Here is a 13,279-nt window from a genome sequence, read left to right as displayed (position 1 = left end):
TTTGCTGTGTCGTTCCAGTTTCACAGATTTAACCTCGTGAGGGGAGAAAAAAAAGAAAAATGAGCCATGATTTTCTTGTTTTTACGGACTCAGTTCTTTATGCTAGGGATTGAATTCTCTGTTCTCAATCTTGGGGCATCTGCGGGAGCTGCATCGCCACCTAGTTGCTATGTGGTCTCAGGCAAGGATCTTGACCTTTTGTGCCCTAGTTTTCTCCTCTGTAAAATGGGGATGATGTCTTCTCTACAGCCCTCTAAGGGTTTTTTTAGAAATCAGATGAGCTAATAGCACTGAAAATTCTTTGAATAAGTAAAGTGCTATATACTTCTATGTGTGAACTCACAAAAATTAATGGCTTTAGTGTTCCCTGAGGTCTCAAAATTCCAAGCTAGATCTAAAACGAGTTCTCCCGGGCTTCCCTGGTGGCGCAGTGGTTGAGAATCCCCCTGCTGATGCAGGGGACACGGGTTCGTGCCCCGGTCCGGGAAGATCCCATGTGCCGCGGAGCAGCTGGGCCCGTGAGCCATGGCCGCTGAGCCTGTGCGTCCGGAGCCTGTGCTCCGCAACGGGAGAGGCCACAACAGTGAGAGGCCCGCGTATCGCAAATAAATAAATAAATAAATAAATAAATAAAAAATAAAACGAGTTCTCCCAAGAAGGGTCTGCTCTTAGAAGGGGTTCTTAGGGGGAAAATTCAAAAATAAAAAGTATGTAGGAGCCAAATTTGGGGGGCCTTGAGTGTCTTCCTAAGGAATTTGAACTTTCTCACTCTGAAGACAGTAGGAAAACATTGAAGGCTTAGAGCTGAAAGAGAAGGAATCAATTGGTGATGAGCAGGGCAAGCTGCAGCTGAGAGAGATCTGAACCTCGGGGCATGTAGTCCGAAGCTCTTCTGGCGGTTTTTGGAGGAGAGAATGAAACCACAGGAAGTATCTCGAGCCTAAGGCCTCCTCTTAGGGCATTCATCTCTTTCCAGAGCCTCCACAGGCTGCAGGAGGGAGACCGGAGTCCGCAGGCTGGTGCAGTGGCTGCCTGGCTTCAAATTAAAAGTCTCAGAGTATCCTAGGATGTTCTGAGGACTGTGTCACTGGATCCATTCAGTCATTCGTCCATCTCCCCATCCATCCATTTCATGAACATTCATTCTCCCATTCGAGTTGGGAGACCTTGACCTGTGGGCTGTGAAGTTCTACACTGAGGGAAATTGCAAAGGATATTAGGGACCCAGATGGCTTTCTGCCATTGGGCACAGCTTATCCAAGAGCACATCATTCTTTACAAATAAAACAAAACAGGCCTAAGAAAACACTTCACTGTGATTGGATTGGATTGGAAATCTGTCCATCAAAGGGATTGACAGTTGAATCTGATGGACCAATCCAGCCTGTTGACTTTGGTCCCTGCAAGGTCCCACGTAGGTTTCCTACATGTCCAAGCCCCCCTGCTTTCCTGACCTGCAGTAGCTGCTGAGATGCCCCATCCAGACCTGTCCCTGCAGTGTCTGGCCTCCAGCACCTCTGGATTTTAAGTTCTTTGCTGGGAGCAGACATCTGGCCTTCCTTATCTTCTGTAAATCCCTACAACACTAAAATAATGCTCTGCACAGAGTTTTGGTTTAAATAAAAAAATTTCCTTGACAAGTCAGTCCACAATGATAACACTCTCAGCTGTACCTATCATTTAAAAAAATAGATAAATAAAAGGCCATTTGTCCCTTGGTTTTCCACTTTGAAAAATCTTGCCACACAACCTTGGGGAGCACATATAGTAGGTGATCAATAAATACTGGTTAAATCCAGTTTCTACAATATGCCAATTCAGCAAAACTTGGAATATCCACTAAGGGCCAGATGTTCTAGGCTCTGGGAATATACAGATACATAAGCTCTCCTCTTAAGCAGACCCCAATCTAAGTTACCAAAACTCTGCTAGGCCATCATCTATGCATGGAGTGACCAAAAAGCAACCTCAGGGTTTCCCTGGTGGCGCAGTGGTTGAGAGTCCGCCTGCCGGTGCAGGGGATACGGGTTCGTGCCCCGGTCCGGGAAGATCCCACGTGCCGCGAAGCAGCTGGGCCCGTGAGCCATGGCCACTGAGCCTGCGCGTCCGGAGCCTGTGCTACGCAACGGGAGAGGCCACAACAGTGAGAGGCCCGTGTACCGCAAAAAAAAAAAAAAAAAAAAAAAAAAAGCAACCTCAAGGTCAAAATGAGGTCAGGGTGATACAAGAGCTGTGAAATACACCACCAAGTCACACCCACAGTGAGCAGATGAGAAGCCTCTAGTCAAAAGTCTCTATTCTTACCTAAACTTAGATGTTTAAAAGCAACTTGATTAAGGAATGAAAGGCCTCTAACATTTGCTTTGTTCAAAAGCCAGAGTCCAGTGGAGCCCACGTTTACATTTGCCCCAGATTACTCAGAAGCAGGTGTCTTCCTAGCTGGGTGAAGGCTGTTCATCTTTGCCCTAGTGGTGGAGGTGGTGGCATTGTGTGCCAGTATCACAAGACTACACCAAGTTTCCTGATATTAATCCTCATTTGGAGGGCATTTCCTAGTAGACTTCCCATGCCAGACATATTTTAATAAAAAATGCCATGGCACTGCTTACCCCAGGAATTACTCATTTTATCCTGTGGGTGGTTTTATCTTAGGGAAGCAAGCAGCAGAGGGAGGGATGCACTTTGAAAAGAACAAACCAGTTGTTTGTGAGCGGTTTCTGCTTATTACCACACAGGCGGGTAGTTCTCGAAGAGAAGGCGTCAGGGAACTAAATTCCAAACTTCCTTTGTTGAGGCTTCAGAGCGGAGATTTCTTGCACCAAGCCCCATGACCTTGAAGAGGAGAAGGAAACATTTGTCTAAGTTAATATCCATGGTATTTGGGTAGGTGAAAGGAAATATGCAAAGCTGTCTTTGAAGCTACTCTTATCTAAGAATAGGGATCGAACAGCATCATAATACTGTGCCCTTTGGCCAGTTAAATTGAACATGTTTATACAGATGCTTTGCAATGTAAAGGCAAAAGATAATTCACTCTTACACTCTCTTATGACTTGAATGTTGCATTCTTTTTTGTGTGTGTGTGGTACACGGGCCTCTCACTGCTGTGGCCTCTCCTGTTGTGGAGCACAGGCTCCGGACGCGCAGGCTCAGCAGCCATGGCTCACGGGCCCAGCCACTCCGCGGCATGTGGGATCTTCCCGGACCGGGGCACGAACCCGTGTCCCCTGCATCGGCAGGCAGACTCTCAACCACTGCGCCACCAGGGAAGCCCCTGAATGTTGCATTCTGTGGAAACAGTGTCTGCCACGTCCCACTTAGAAGGACAAAGAAATCCAAATGGGGGCTTCTCATTTAAGATCCACAGGATCCTAGAATATTTTTTTTAATGTATATATATATATATATATATATATATATATATATATATATATATATAACTAAATCACTTTGCTATACAGCAGAAATTAACACAACGTTGTAAATCAACTATATTTCAATATTAAAAAAGAAGGAAAAAAACTCCACAGGATCCTAGAATGGTCATCCAAAGTCACATCCATGAGGACAAGCTACTGTCTTTCACTCAAGTGAGCATCTGTACTCACTCAAGTGAGTCTTTTCTATGTTTATTAAGCAGATACTGACTTAGGATACCCATCAATTCCCTACCACTGTGCACTCCCACCCTCTGTCCTCCTGAAGGACCCATGATGAGAAAAGTGTTAATTTTCTTTAGGCTTCAGCTAACCATGCCTAAGGTCTGAAGACCTTTGGTTTAAGATATTCAAGAGTCTCTTGAAAGGTGAGACTCATGCATCTTCTGGGTGACTTTCTGTAACACAGACTTGCTGCCCATGACTTCCCAGGGGCCCGGTCAGCCCTCAGAGCTTTGCCAGTTTGGCCCTTCTGGTGCAGAAGGCAAGTTGTACATGATCTGCGAGGTGAGAGCCTGTGTCACCCTGGGAGACAGGGTGGCCGTTGCTGTCGCTGACAATGTGGTGGTGAACAGTTCCTGAAGGGGAGTGGTGAATGGAGGTTGCATCTACCCCTGGGATGCCTCAGATTAAAGCTTGAGAGGAGGCCCCTGACGCTTCTGCTAACCACACGCTGAGGACTTTGTCCCAGCCACGGAACCTGACCCCCTCAAAACCCCAACTCAAGGACCACGAACAGCAGCATGTACCAAGGGAAGAGTGTGAGCTTCGGGGTCACAGAACACTGAGCGCAAATCCTTGCTCTGTGCTTGGGCAAGCCACTCCACTTTGTAGAGCTTTAGGGTCCGCATCTGTAAAATGGGGTTGTTTAAACCTAAGCATTGATTCAGAGCAAACAACAACAGCAATGGAAATAATACAGCTGGACTCTGCTCACCTTTCCTCCTCCCTGGGAACCTTCTGGTCTTTGGTCCCCTTCCCACGTCATCCCTGGCAAGGACAGTCCCAACATGAAGGCCAGTTATCATCATTACTTTACACGTGTATAGTTTTCGTAATGTGTTCCCTTGTATTTCCTCCGTTAATTGTGTGCTCGGCGGGGCTGGAAAAGGCAGAGTCGGGACCTGAATCCACACCTTTGGCCCCCAGCCCAGCCCCGCTTCCAGCGTATCACGCGGCAATGCCACATCCTGCCCCACAGCGTCCTCTTCCTTCAAGAGACCACAAGGGACCCAACAGTTCCCAAAGGCTGGATGTTGTTCCAGGAAGCTTTGATAGTCCCAAGAGGACAGAGGACAGAGACACATACATCTGCAGAAGAAAAACAGGACACTTGAAAATCCCAAGAAGAGCTCTTGGCAGCTGTGCAATGCTCCAGCTGAGCGGCCTCCCACTCCAGGAGGATGCTCTAAAGCTAGGGGATGAGATTGTAGCTGTTTCAGGAACCCACAGCAAAGAGGAGGACATAAGGGTGTACTGAACTTCTAACTGCTCCAGCATGCTTGGGGCCCAAGGCCCAGGCATTTGTCTGATTACCTTCCCCAGTGCTGTGAGGCCCACCATGTCTTGTCTAAAAACAAAGGAGATTTCCAAATGAGGACCCTCACTGCAAAACATTGGTTTGTAGCAGGTGTGGTTTTGAGACAGCTTGCACTGCTCCCTCCCTCCTCCTCCCACATATGTCTCGGACTCCACTGAGTGCAGTCTTTTGGGGTTTAGGGGTTTTTTTTTTTTCGTTCTCTCCATTGTTGTTGTTGTTTTTTTCCTGAATCTTTTTTTATTGAAATATGGTTGATTTACAATATTATATGAGTTTCAGGTGTACAACATATCATTCAATATTTGTATAGATTACATTCCATTTAAAGCTATTATAAAATCTTGCCCATGGTCCCAGTTGGTTTTGCTTCTGCCTTAGCATCCCAGGTGAGCAAAGCTCCCATCTTGGGCTTGGCCCTGGATGAGGGTGGAGTGTCTCATCAGGGTGACATCCATGTACTGTAACTGTCAACCGCCATGGGGTGTGATTGCCTCCCCGCACTGAGAATTGTAGCTAAGATATTCAGTATGACTTAGGGCCTTAGGGCATCAGTTTCTCGACCTATGGAGAACCATCCTCACTCTCCCGGGAGCAGGTGCCTCCCTACGTGTCAGGAAGGCAGATGTGGACCCTGGTAGGTCTGCTTGTTCACAGTCAACTCAATCATCCATGTTTTAGAAAGAGGCAGAGGGAGCAGGGGAGGGAGGGGTCTGGGGAAGGAAGGAAGGGAGGGAGGGAGGGAGGGAAATAAAACAAGAAAAGACAAGAAAAAGCAAAGAAGAGAAACGCAAACTTCTTTCTCTCTGGCCCTTAGGAATTCTGTCGGTGAGCGCTCACTGGTTTTGCCAGTGGCTCTCCTGCTTTTTGCAGATTCTGGATATACATTTGCCTTAAGACTGGTTGTCTGCAAAGCAGGGGAAACAAACCAGAACCCCTCATAAATCAGTAGGGGTCACTGCCAAGAGCTTTGTACACTTGCTGTCCCTGGCAGTGATAAACTCATTGCATTTGGGAACTGGCCAAAGACCCTGAGTCCTATCTTAATTCTCATTCCCAGAAAAATCTCAGCACTCCGTTCCCCCCACCCCCTGTTTACTGTCTTTGTATTTCTTAGACAAAGCTGGCAAGGAAGAAGGCACAGCGTTCCATAACTGGGCACATCAAAGGCTGCACTTCTTTGCTTGGGGGAGGAGAGGAGGGTAGAGGAGAGTCCTGGATCCATAGGCTGTGGGAGAGGAGGCCCCAGAGAGGCCTGAAGCCTCAGGCCCTGTGGGGGGCATGAGGGCTCTGCAGAGGTTCTTGGATTCTGTTTTGCTCAGACCATGCCTTGCACGTGCTATTGTTGTTTTGGTGGTTGTTTCCTTACAGGGTAATCTGAGATGGTCATAATGATGGCCAAGGGCTAGCAACGATGTTGGCAGAGTGAGACTGCCTTATGCAGCCCACATCCAACAGGCCATGTTCTCTTTACTCTCTCCCCATGAGGTCCTCATCTTGCCTCTAGCCTTGGCAACAAATTGCCAAGTTGGCACGTGACATAGAGAGGACAAGAGCAGTGCCCAAACTGCCCCTCTGACCCACATCAACTGCCCCCGCCCCCCCCCCCCAGAGAGGGGACCACCACTGCCTGCTACTCCCTCCTCCTCGGCCCTGGATTGTCCTTCTTGCTCTGGTTGACCAGACTAGGAACTGGGAGACACATTCCTGTCTGCCCAGCTCTTCCTACCTGGATGAGGCTCTTTCTGGTTGAGGGACAACCATTTCCCACCTCTGGCAGGGTCGGTCATCCCCAGTTATACCCATTCACAGCACCCTGAACCTGCTCTTCTTCCTTGTATCCCTCAGCTCAACGGGTCACGCACTCCCTTATGCAATGAAATCTAAGCTTTATGACAGCGGGAACCTCTTCTGTCTTGGCGATGCTGTAATCTCAGGGCCTGACACGGTGCCTGGCACCTAGGAGCTGCTCAACAAATATTTTGGAGATCAAATGTTGAGGCATCTGCTTTATCCTATTCTTTCTCAATTGACGAGTTCCTTCTTTCAAGAGTTTTTCCTGCCCACGATGAGCTGGAGGAATTAGCTAGATCAGGGGTGAAATTTGTTGCCAAGGCCAGAAGGGCTGGGCTGGGAAAGGTTTCCTTACTCTTCTTGGGGGAGCAGGGGGTAGTTTGTGAGATATACCTGGGGATTTAGATTCCTCTGAGAAGTCAGAACAAGAATCATGGGTCTGTTGCCTTGGAGAGGGGTTTGGAGAGGGTCCAGGTCTGAGGGCCAGGCCTTTCCAGATGTCTCAGGAGCCACCTGGCTCTGTGGGCCAGACAGAAGCCATGCCTGAGACAAGAAGAAGACAGCGAGATAGTTTCTCTCTGGGTTAACATTTGTACCTAAGATGTAAATGTCAGACCACTGTAAAGGGACAACAAATGCAAAGACCGTGATGTCCCTCGGTCTAGGCCCTGAGGCCATTAGGGCTGAGCCAAGATGCCCACATAGGGACTTCCTTTGAGTTGAGTGTGTTCCCCACTCTCCTTCCACACAGAGAGCAGGATCTGATCATAAACTAAAACAAGTATGGAGCCTGCAAACTTGCCCAGTACTTACAAACTCAGACCAGCATTTCAGTGAACCAAAAAGCAACACAAATTCCGCTACCATTTAACCCCGTGCTGGACGCTATCTATGCACGTATAAGAGATCAAAAACACCTTGTTCCCTCAAGGAGCTTAAACTAGGGTGGGCTGGATTTTTGTCTGAAATTTGCAGAAAAACACTCAGCGACATGTGTTCCCACTAAGTTTATTAACTCAGAGCACATCTGGATCATCAAAGTAGATTCAGATTGAAGCCAGTGTTTCATTTCTCTGGGCTCCTTGCAGTGGTCCCATTCCCCCGAGTGGAGCTGCACCCGCTTTTATAAATATAGGGGCATCTGGGCAAGAATGAAGCTGGTGCCCAAATAGGTCTGCATATGGTCCATCTGAAGATGGCCGGAGAGGGATCCACATGCCACCAAGATGATTCTTGCTTTCTGTCTTCACTTTCTTTTGAGGTGGGTAGGAAGGGGGTCTTGGCAAGCCATCGTCATCACCCAGCTTCCTCTGGGATGTACCAGCAGTCTGGCCAGGTATTGCTTAAATGTGCCCTGTGCCCCCAGCTGAGGAGAAGTCTCCACCTCCCCTTCCTCCTCCCCTGGGAAGAGTACCCGAGGAAGAGGTCCTTAATGACCAGTCCAGCCTCTTTGCTGAGCATTCTCTTCACTGACCAGCTCTCCATTCCCCTGAGCACTGGGGCCCTTGTCCAGCTTCGTGGGATGAACAATGAGTGTACATCAGGCAAGATGCTTCCCTGCCTGATGAGCCCACCCTCCCTATAGGGAAAGCCCACCCTCCTCCTAACAGGTCCTCTCTCGCGACAGCCAGGCTTTCCTGTGCAGCTGAGCTACCTTCCACTTCAACTAATAAATAACCCTTTTTCAATGGACAAGTTCCGTCTTTTAATGAAACAGGCTTTCCCTGCCCTTAATGAGGACAGATCTATTAGGAAGGGATCACAAGGCTATAGGAATCAGCCGGAAGTGAAGGGTAAAATCTGTTGCCATGACCAGAATGTAATGCCTCTAGGAGCCCAGGAGGGCACTATGCCCCAGCATCTGCCCCTCCTGGATGGAAGACTCAGGCCTGGCATATTTGCCCAGATGCCCCCACAATCTGGTTCTAAGGGTCCCCTTCCAGGTTGGGATGGTGGCCCTGACACGCAGAAACTGACCCAATTGCATCGTTGCCTGTGGACTTTTTTTTAATTAAACTTTTTATTTTGAGATACTTTTAGCTTCACAAGCAGTTATAAGAAGTAATATAGAGACATCCCATTTACCCAGTTTCTCCTAACAGTAACATCTGCAAAAACTATACTACAGTATCACGGCCACGATGTTGACATTGCTACATCCCCCGAGTTTATCAGGTTTCCCGATTTTACTTGTATGTGTGTGTATGTGTTTAGTTCTATACAACTCTATCACATGTGTAAGATGTGTCAAGATACAGAGCTAGTCCACCACCACAAGAACCCTTCCTATTGTCTTTTATAACCACACCTCCCTCCCCTCCCTGCCCCTCTCCCATCCCTAACCTCTGGCAACCACTAATCTGTTGTCTGTTTCTATAATTTGTCGTTTCAAGAATGTCATATCAGTGGAATCCTACAGTATGTAGCCTTCTGGGGCTTTTTTTCATTCATCATAATTCCTTTGAGATTCATCCAAGTGGTTGGGTGAATCAGTAATTTCTTCCTTCTTATTGCTGTGCCTGTGGTTTTCATCATTAAGCACTACTGCATCCCAACATGGCACCGAGGCCCAATTACATAGCCTCTGCAACCTGATCCTCAAGGATCTTTTACTCTGTGAGAGACAATAGGTTTTGGTGGGTGTTTTCTGAGTGGGAAAAAAAACGAATCAAAGCAAACATGTTATGTGTTTTTCCAGGTACAGACAAGCATATTTCGGTTTGTTTGTGTCTTTCCCAACAGTTGGGTTGCAGTTCCCTTTAGCATTGGTTGACAGTTCTTTCTTGTGTCTTCCCACCTTCTGCCTTTCCAGGAGCACATCTACAAGCTGATGAAGAGTGACAGCTATGCCCGCTTCCTCCGGTCAAATGCTTACCAGGACTTGCTGCTCGCCAAGAAGAAGGTATCTCTGCGAAGGGCAGCCTTGCCTTTCTTAGCACTGTTGACCTTTGCCTGCTGCTTGCTGCTGGTGTGAAATGAGAATGTCATCCCTTGGGTTTTATTTCTTTTCTCTTTTCTTCTTTCCCTTCTGTACCTGGTCCCGCTCCAGTAGAATATAATTAGGATTGTCACCACATCAGCCCACCCCCAAGGTCCAGGGTGTGGCATCCTGTCTCCCTGGGCCCATCATCTCCATCTGCGTGTCCTGCCCACAGCGGAGAGTGTGACCAAATTCTGAGGCCTCAGTGGCTCAGCCCAGTAGTACAGGGCTGGCAGTGGCATCAGCCAATCCCTTAGGAAACCACTGAAGAGTCCAGCCCGCTGCCCACAGACTTTTCTGTCCCCGACCAGCTCAGAGTTGAGTATGAGGCAAGGATTGGGGCACCCCCGGCTCTGGATAGAAACGCTTATAGGGTTCCAGGGGGCGATCTGGCACCCGAAGTCCTTCCTGGTGCGGCGGGGGGGGTGCCCCATCCTCTCCCTCACCTGCCCCACAGCATTTGCTTTTGCTTTTAACCAAGAAGTAATGGCATCCTAGCTCCTTCCTCCTCCTCCTCCACTCTGAATGAAGTGGTTCCCTGTGGCCCCCAGTGTCTGGATTTGGGGGCGCAGGGACCCTCAGCATGCAGGCGGTGGGGAGTGGCCAAGGGGTGAACTCAGCTGGATTTCTGGGAGGAGGGAAGGGAGAGCCAGGAGGGACATGGGGTCTGGAAAGGGGGAGGCAGGAGGGAAGTCTCATGGTTCCAGTATGCCTGCAAATGCTCTGCACGTCTCGGTTCTGATCTGAGGCCCACGTGTGGTTAATGGGGCTGTCCTTGCACCGAGTCCCGGGACTCCCGTGCCATGCTGCTTAGGACCGTGCACATCCCTTTCTTCTCCCTCTCAGCCCCCCCAGCAGCAGCCCCTGAGCCTGTGCTTGTCCAGCAACACGCTGGCTGCCGGGCTTCCTCTCTCGGCCACACAGCCCCTCTTTCTGTGTACTGTGACCTCACGTGCCAGCATCTTGTCTGCATATCTGGCTGGTCCCACATCACTCCCGGGTCTAGAAGAGCATTTATATCCTGCTTGCCTGCCCTTAGGTAGCCCTGAGGACATCCCCAAGAGTCTGAGAAAGAGAAGTAGACTTTGGGACTCCCAGAGTGTGAGGAACACAGCTTTCTTGTTGGCCTGCATCCCCTCCATCAGGTGTCACTACTACGATGGAAAATGTGAAGCCTGACCTCCAGCCCGCTCCCTTGCCAGAGGGTGGAGGTGGAGAGGCCCTGATGCAGCTGGCTGACAGCCCCACCAGTAATGGCTCTGATGACCCAGTTTTTCAAGAAAAGTTGTGGAGACCTTTGGTGCCTCCAGCCCAGATCTCAGGGGAGAAGGCAAAGCAATTGTTCCTTATTTCTTGCGGCTCAAGACGCTGAACTGATCCCGGTGTGGGGAAATTGTGAGCCCCTAGCAGTCTGACCCATCTGGGCCTGTCCACACACTCAGAAGAAGCCAGAGGCCATTCAGTCTCCCTGTGGGTCTGAACACAAAGGGAAAACGCACCCCAGCACAGGGAGTGGGGCTGAGATTCCACAGATCCTCCCGTACGAGGAAAGCTTCTCGGAGGAGGTCACTTGAATGAGGAAGGAACAGACGGCCTGCCTGTAAAATGTCACAGATGAAGTTCATTAGAATTATCCTTCCAGCCCCTACACCAAGGAGTGTTCTTGGGGCAGAAAGCTCTTGCAGATGCCAAAGCCCTTTCAATATCCAGGGGTTAATTGTTTCCAAAATCAGTGACAAGCCTACCTTTTCTTCCATTTCTCCCGAGTCTCCAGGCATGGACTGGATTTGTAACTCGGCACTTCCAGGTAGGCCTAGAGTGTCTTCTGATGTCAGGGATGGGCTTACCATGCGATCTACATGTCCAGGTCATGAAGGGATGTGAGCCACAGCTAAGAGGAGGGATATAAATCAGCCTCACTTTTTTGCTCAGGAAGGCTCCTGACGGAGTCTGGAGGCATAGCCTTCCAGTCCTTCCTCCCTAATTCCTCTTCTATCTTAGTATTTTCAGAGATCAGGTTAGTTGTTTTGATGAGCCAGGTCTCAAGGGCAGGTGAGCTGGGTTTTGAGGGGCCCCTCCAGAACACTTAAGTACCAGTACTTAAGTACACTTTTCCAGGGCAGCTCGGAGGACCTGTGCAAGGCAGAGGAACCTGAATAAGTCAGGCCAGTGGCCACTCTCTGTGAGCAGCAGCTCATGAGCCAAGGGACAAGAATGCCAGGCGCAGAATGCCAGCTGCGGGGCCTAGGACTGGCGTGACTTGAGCTGCACAGACAGCCCCCGGGCTGCCCACTGGATCGAAGCTGAGTCCTGCTGGCCCCAGTGGCAAGACTCAGTATGGTGCCTGGCCAAGCACGGATCCTTCAGTTCCCTGTGCCTGAAGGAGAAAGACCAGCCTGGCTCTGCGGCGGTGTGTCCTTTGTGTTGTGTCTTCCTTCTGCAGCGTCCTCTCTGTCTCCCGGCAGCCAGCTGAGGGGATGGGGTGTGCCAGCCAAGGAAGCCCTCTGACCTTGTCCATACCCACAGTGGCTGCTTTTGGCCCCCTCTGCTTCCAGCACATCCTGCAGACCCAGAGACACCTGGCTGCTTCTTCGGCTCTCTAATTTCCATTATTTGCTGTGTGTGTGTCCACGTGAGTGTGTGTGCTATCCAGATTTCCCAGGCATGGATTCAGGACCTTGGAACTGGGCTCGGGGATAAACTAGCAGGTATTTGGGATGTAATTCTCCCCCCTTGGAAAAGCAGGAAAGTTGAGGAGAGGGTCAGGTCCACATCACACACACCCCTCCTCCTCCACTAGAGGAGAGCTGCCAGGCCTGGGGGGAGCGTCCAAGGGCTTTGCCTCCTCTTCCTCCTGTGTGGGGGGACCCTCAGCCTGGAGTCCCTGGGAGGTTCCTGAGCCTGCTGTCACCTGCCGTGAGTAAACCTTGGAAGAGGTCACCTGCCCGAGTACCGAGAGAGCATTTTCTGTCCAGAACGCTCCTTCTGAGGCCCAAGATCTTTGTGGTTGCAAAAGACCTGGGTAGAGCCTCCTTGGTCTAAGGACACAGAACGAGAGTCACTAGGGGCCACGAGGATGTTGAGAAAGTCAACAAACTTTCTGGCTGCATGTGAGCAGAAAAATTTCAGAGAAAGTCCTAACCCAGACTCATGGAGGACTTGATGACTTCACCTCGCCCATGGCCGTTTTGGCCGTCTCAGCAGGATTCCCCCACAGGCCCCGCTGGCCCTGGAAGCTCGTCTGGTTTGTGTCCCCCATTGGGGCCCCCAGTTGGCTCCTGCGTGTGGGCTCGGCCACTCAAAAGCAGTGAGCAGGCAGCTCCAAACTGCTGACCAAGGGCCCGGCTCCCAGCCCAGTGGCTCCTACTTCAGCCCCGAAGCATGATTAATGGCTCTTCTAGAAGCAAACAGCCCTGTCTCCTCACCGCTCCAGGGAAGCTCTGTTTTCCGTCTCTCCCACTGACTGTTGCACACAGCACTGGCTGCTTCTCTTGTCCCGTTTTTTTTCCCGCCCTGTCTTGCTTTTGTTTT

General features: G+C 49.9%; 1 protein-coding gene across 9 annotated transcripts in view; it reads left to right on the top strand.

Annotated features, from left to right (window-relative positions):
• Positions 1-13,279, top strand: part of RGS6 (regulator of G protein signaling 6) — a 574,222-nt gene that overhangs the window by 529,729 nt on the left and 31,214 nt on the right. For all 9 annotated transcript variants that reach the window (XM_067028212.1, XM_067028210.1, XM_059055864.2 and 6 more), the window contains one exon: positions 9,581-9,670. In XM_067028212.1, coding sequence (XP_066884313.1) covers positions 9,581-9,670 — 90 coding nt within the window. The remainder of the gene's footprint in view (positions 1-9,580; positions 9,671-13,279) is intronic.

The sequence above is a fragment of the Kogia breviceps genome, chromosome 3 (assembly GCF_026419965.1).
Source record: "Kogia breviceps isolate mKogBre1 chromosome 3, mKogBre1 haplotype 1, whole genome shotgun sequence".
NCBI classification, from domain to species: domain Eukaryota; kingdom Metazoa; phylum Chordata; class Mammalia; order Artiodactyla; family Physeteridae; genus Kogia; species Kogia breviceps.
This window is presented reverse-complemented; position numbering and strand designations above follow the sequence as displayed.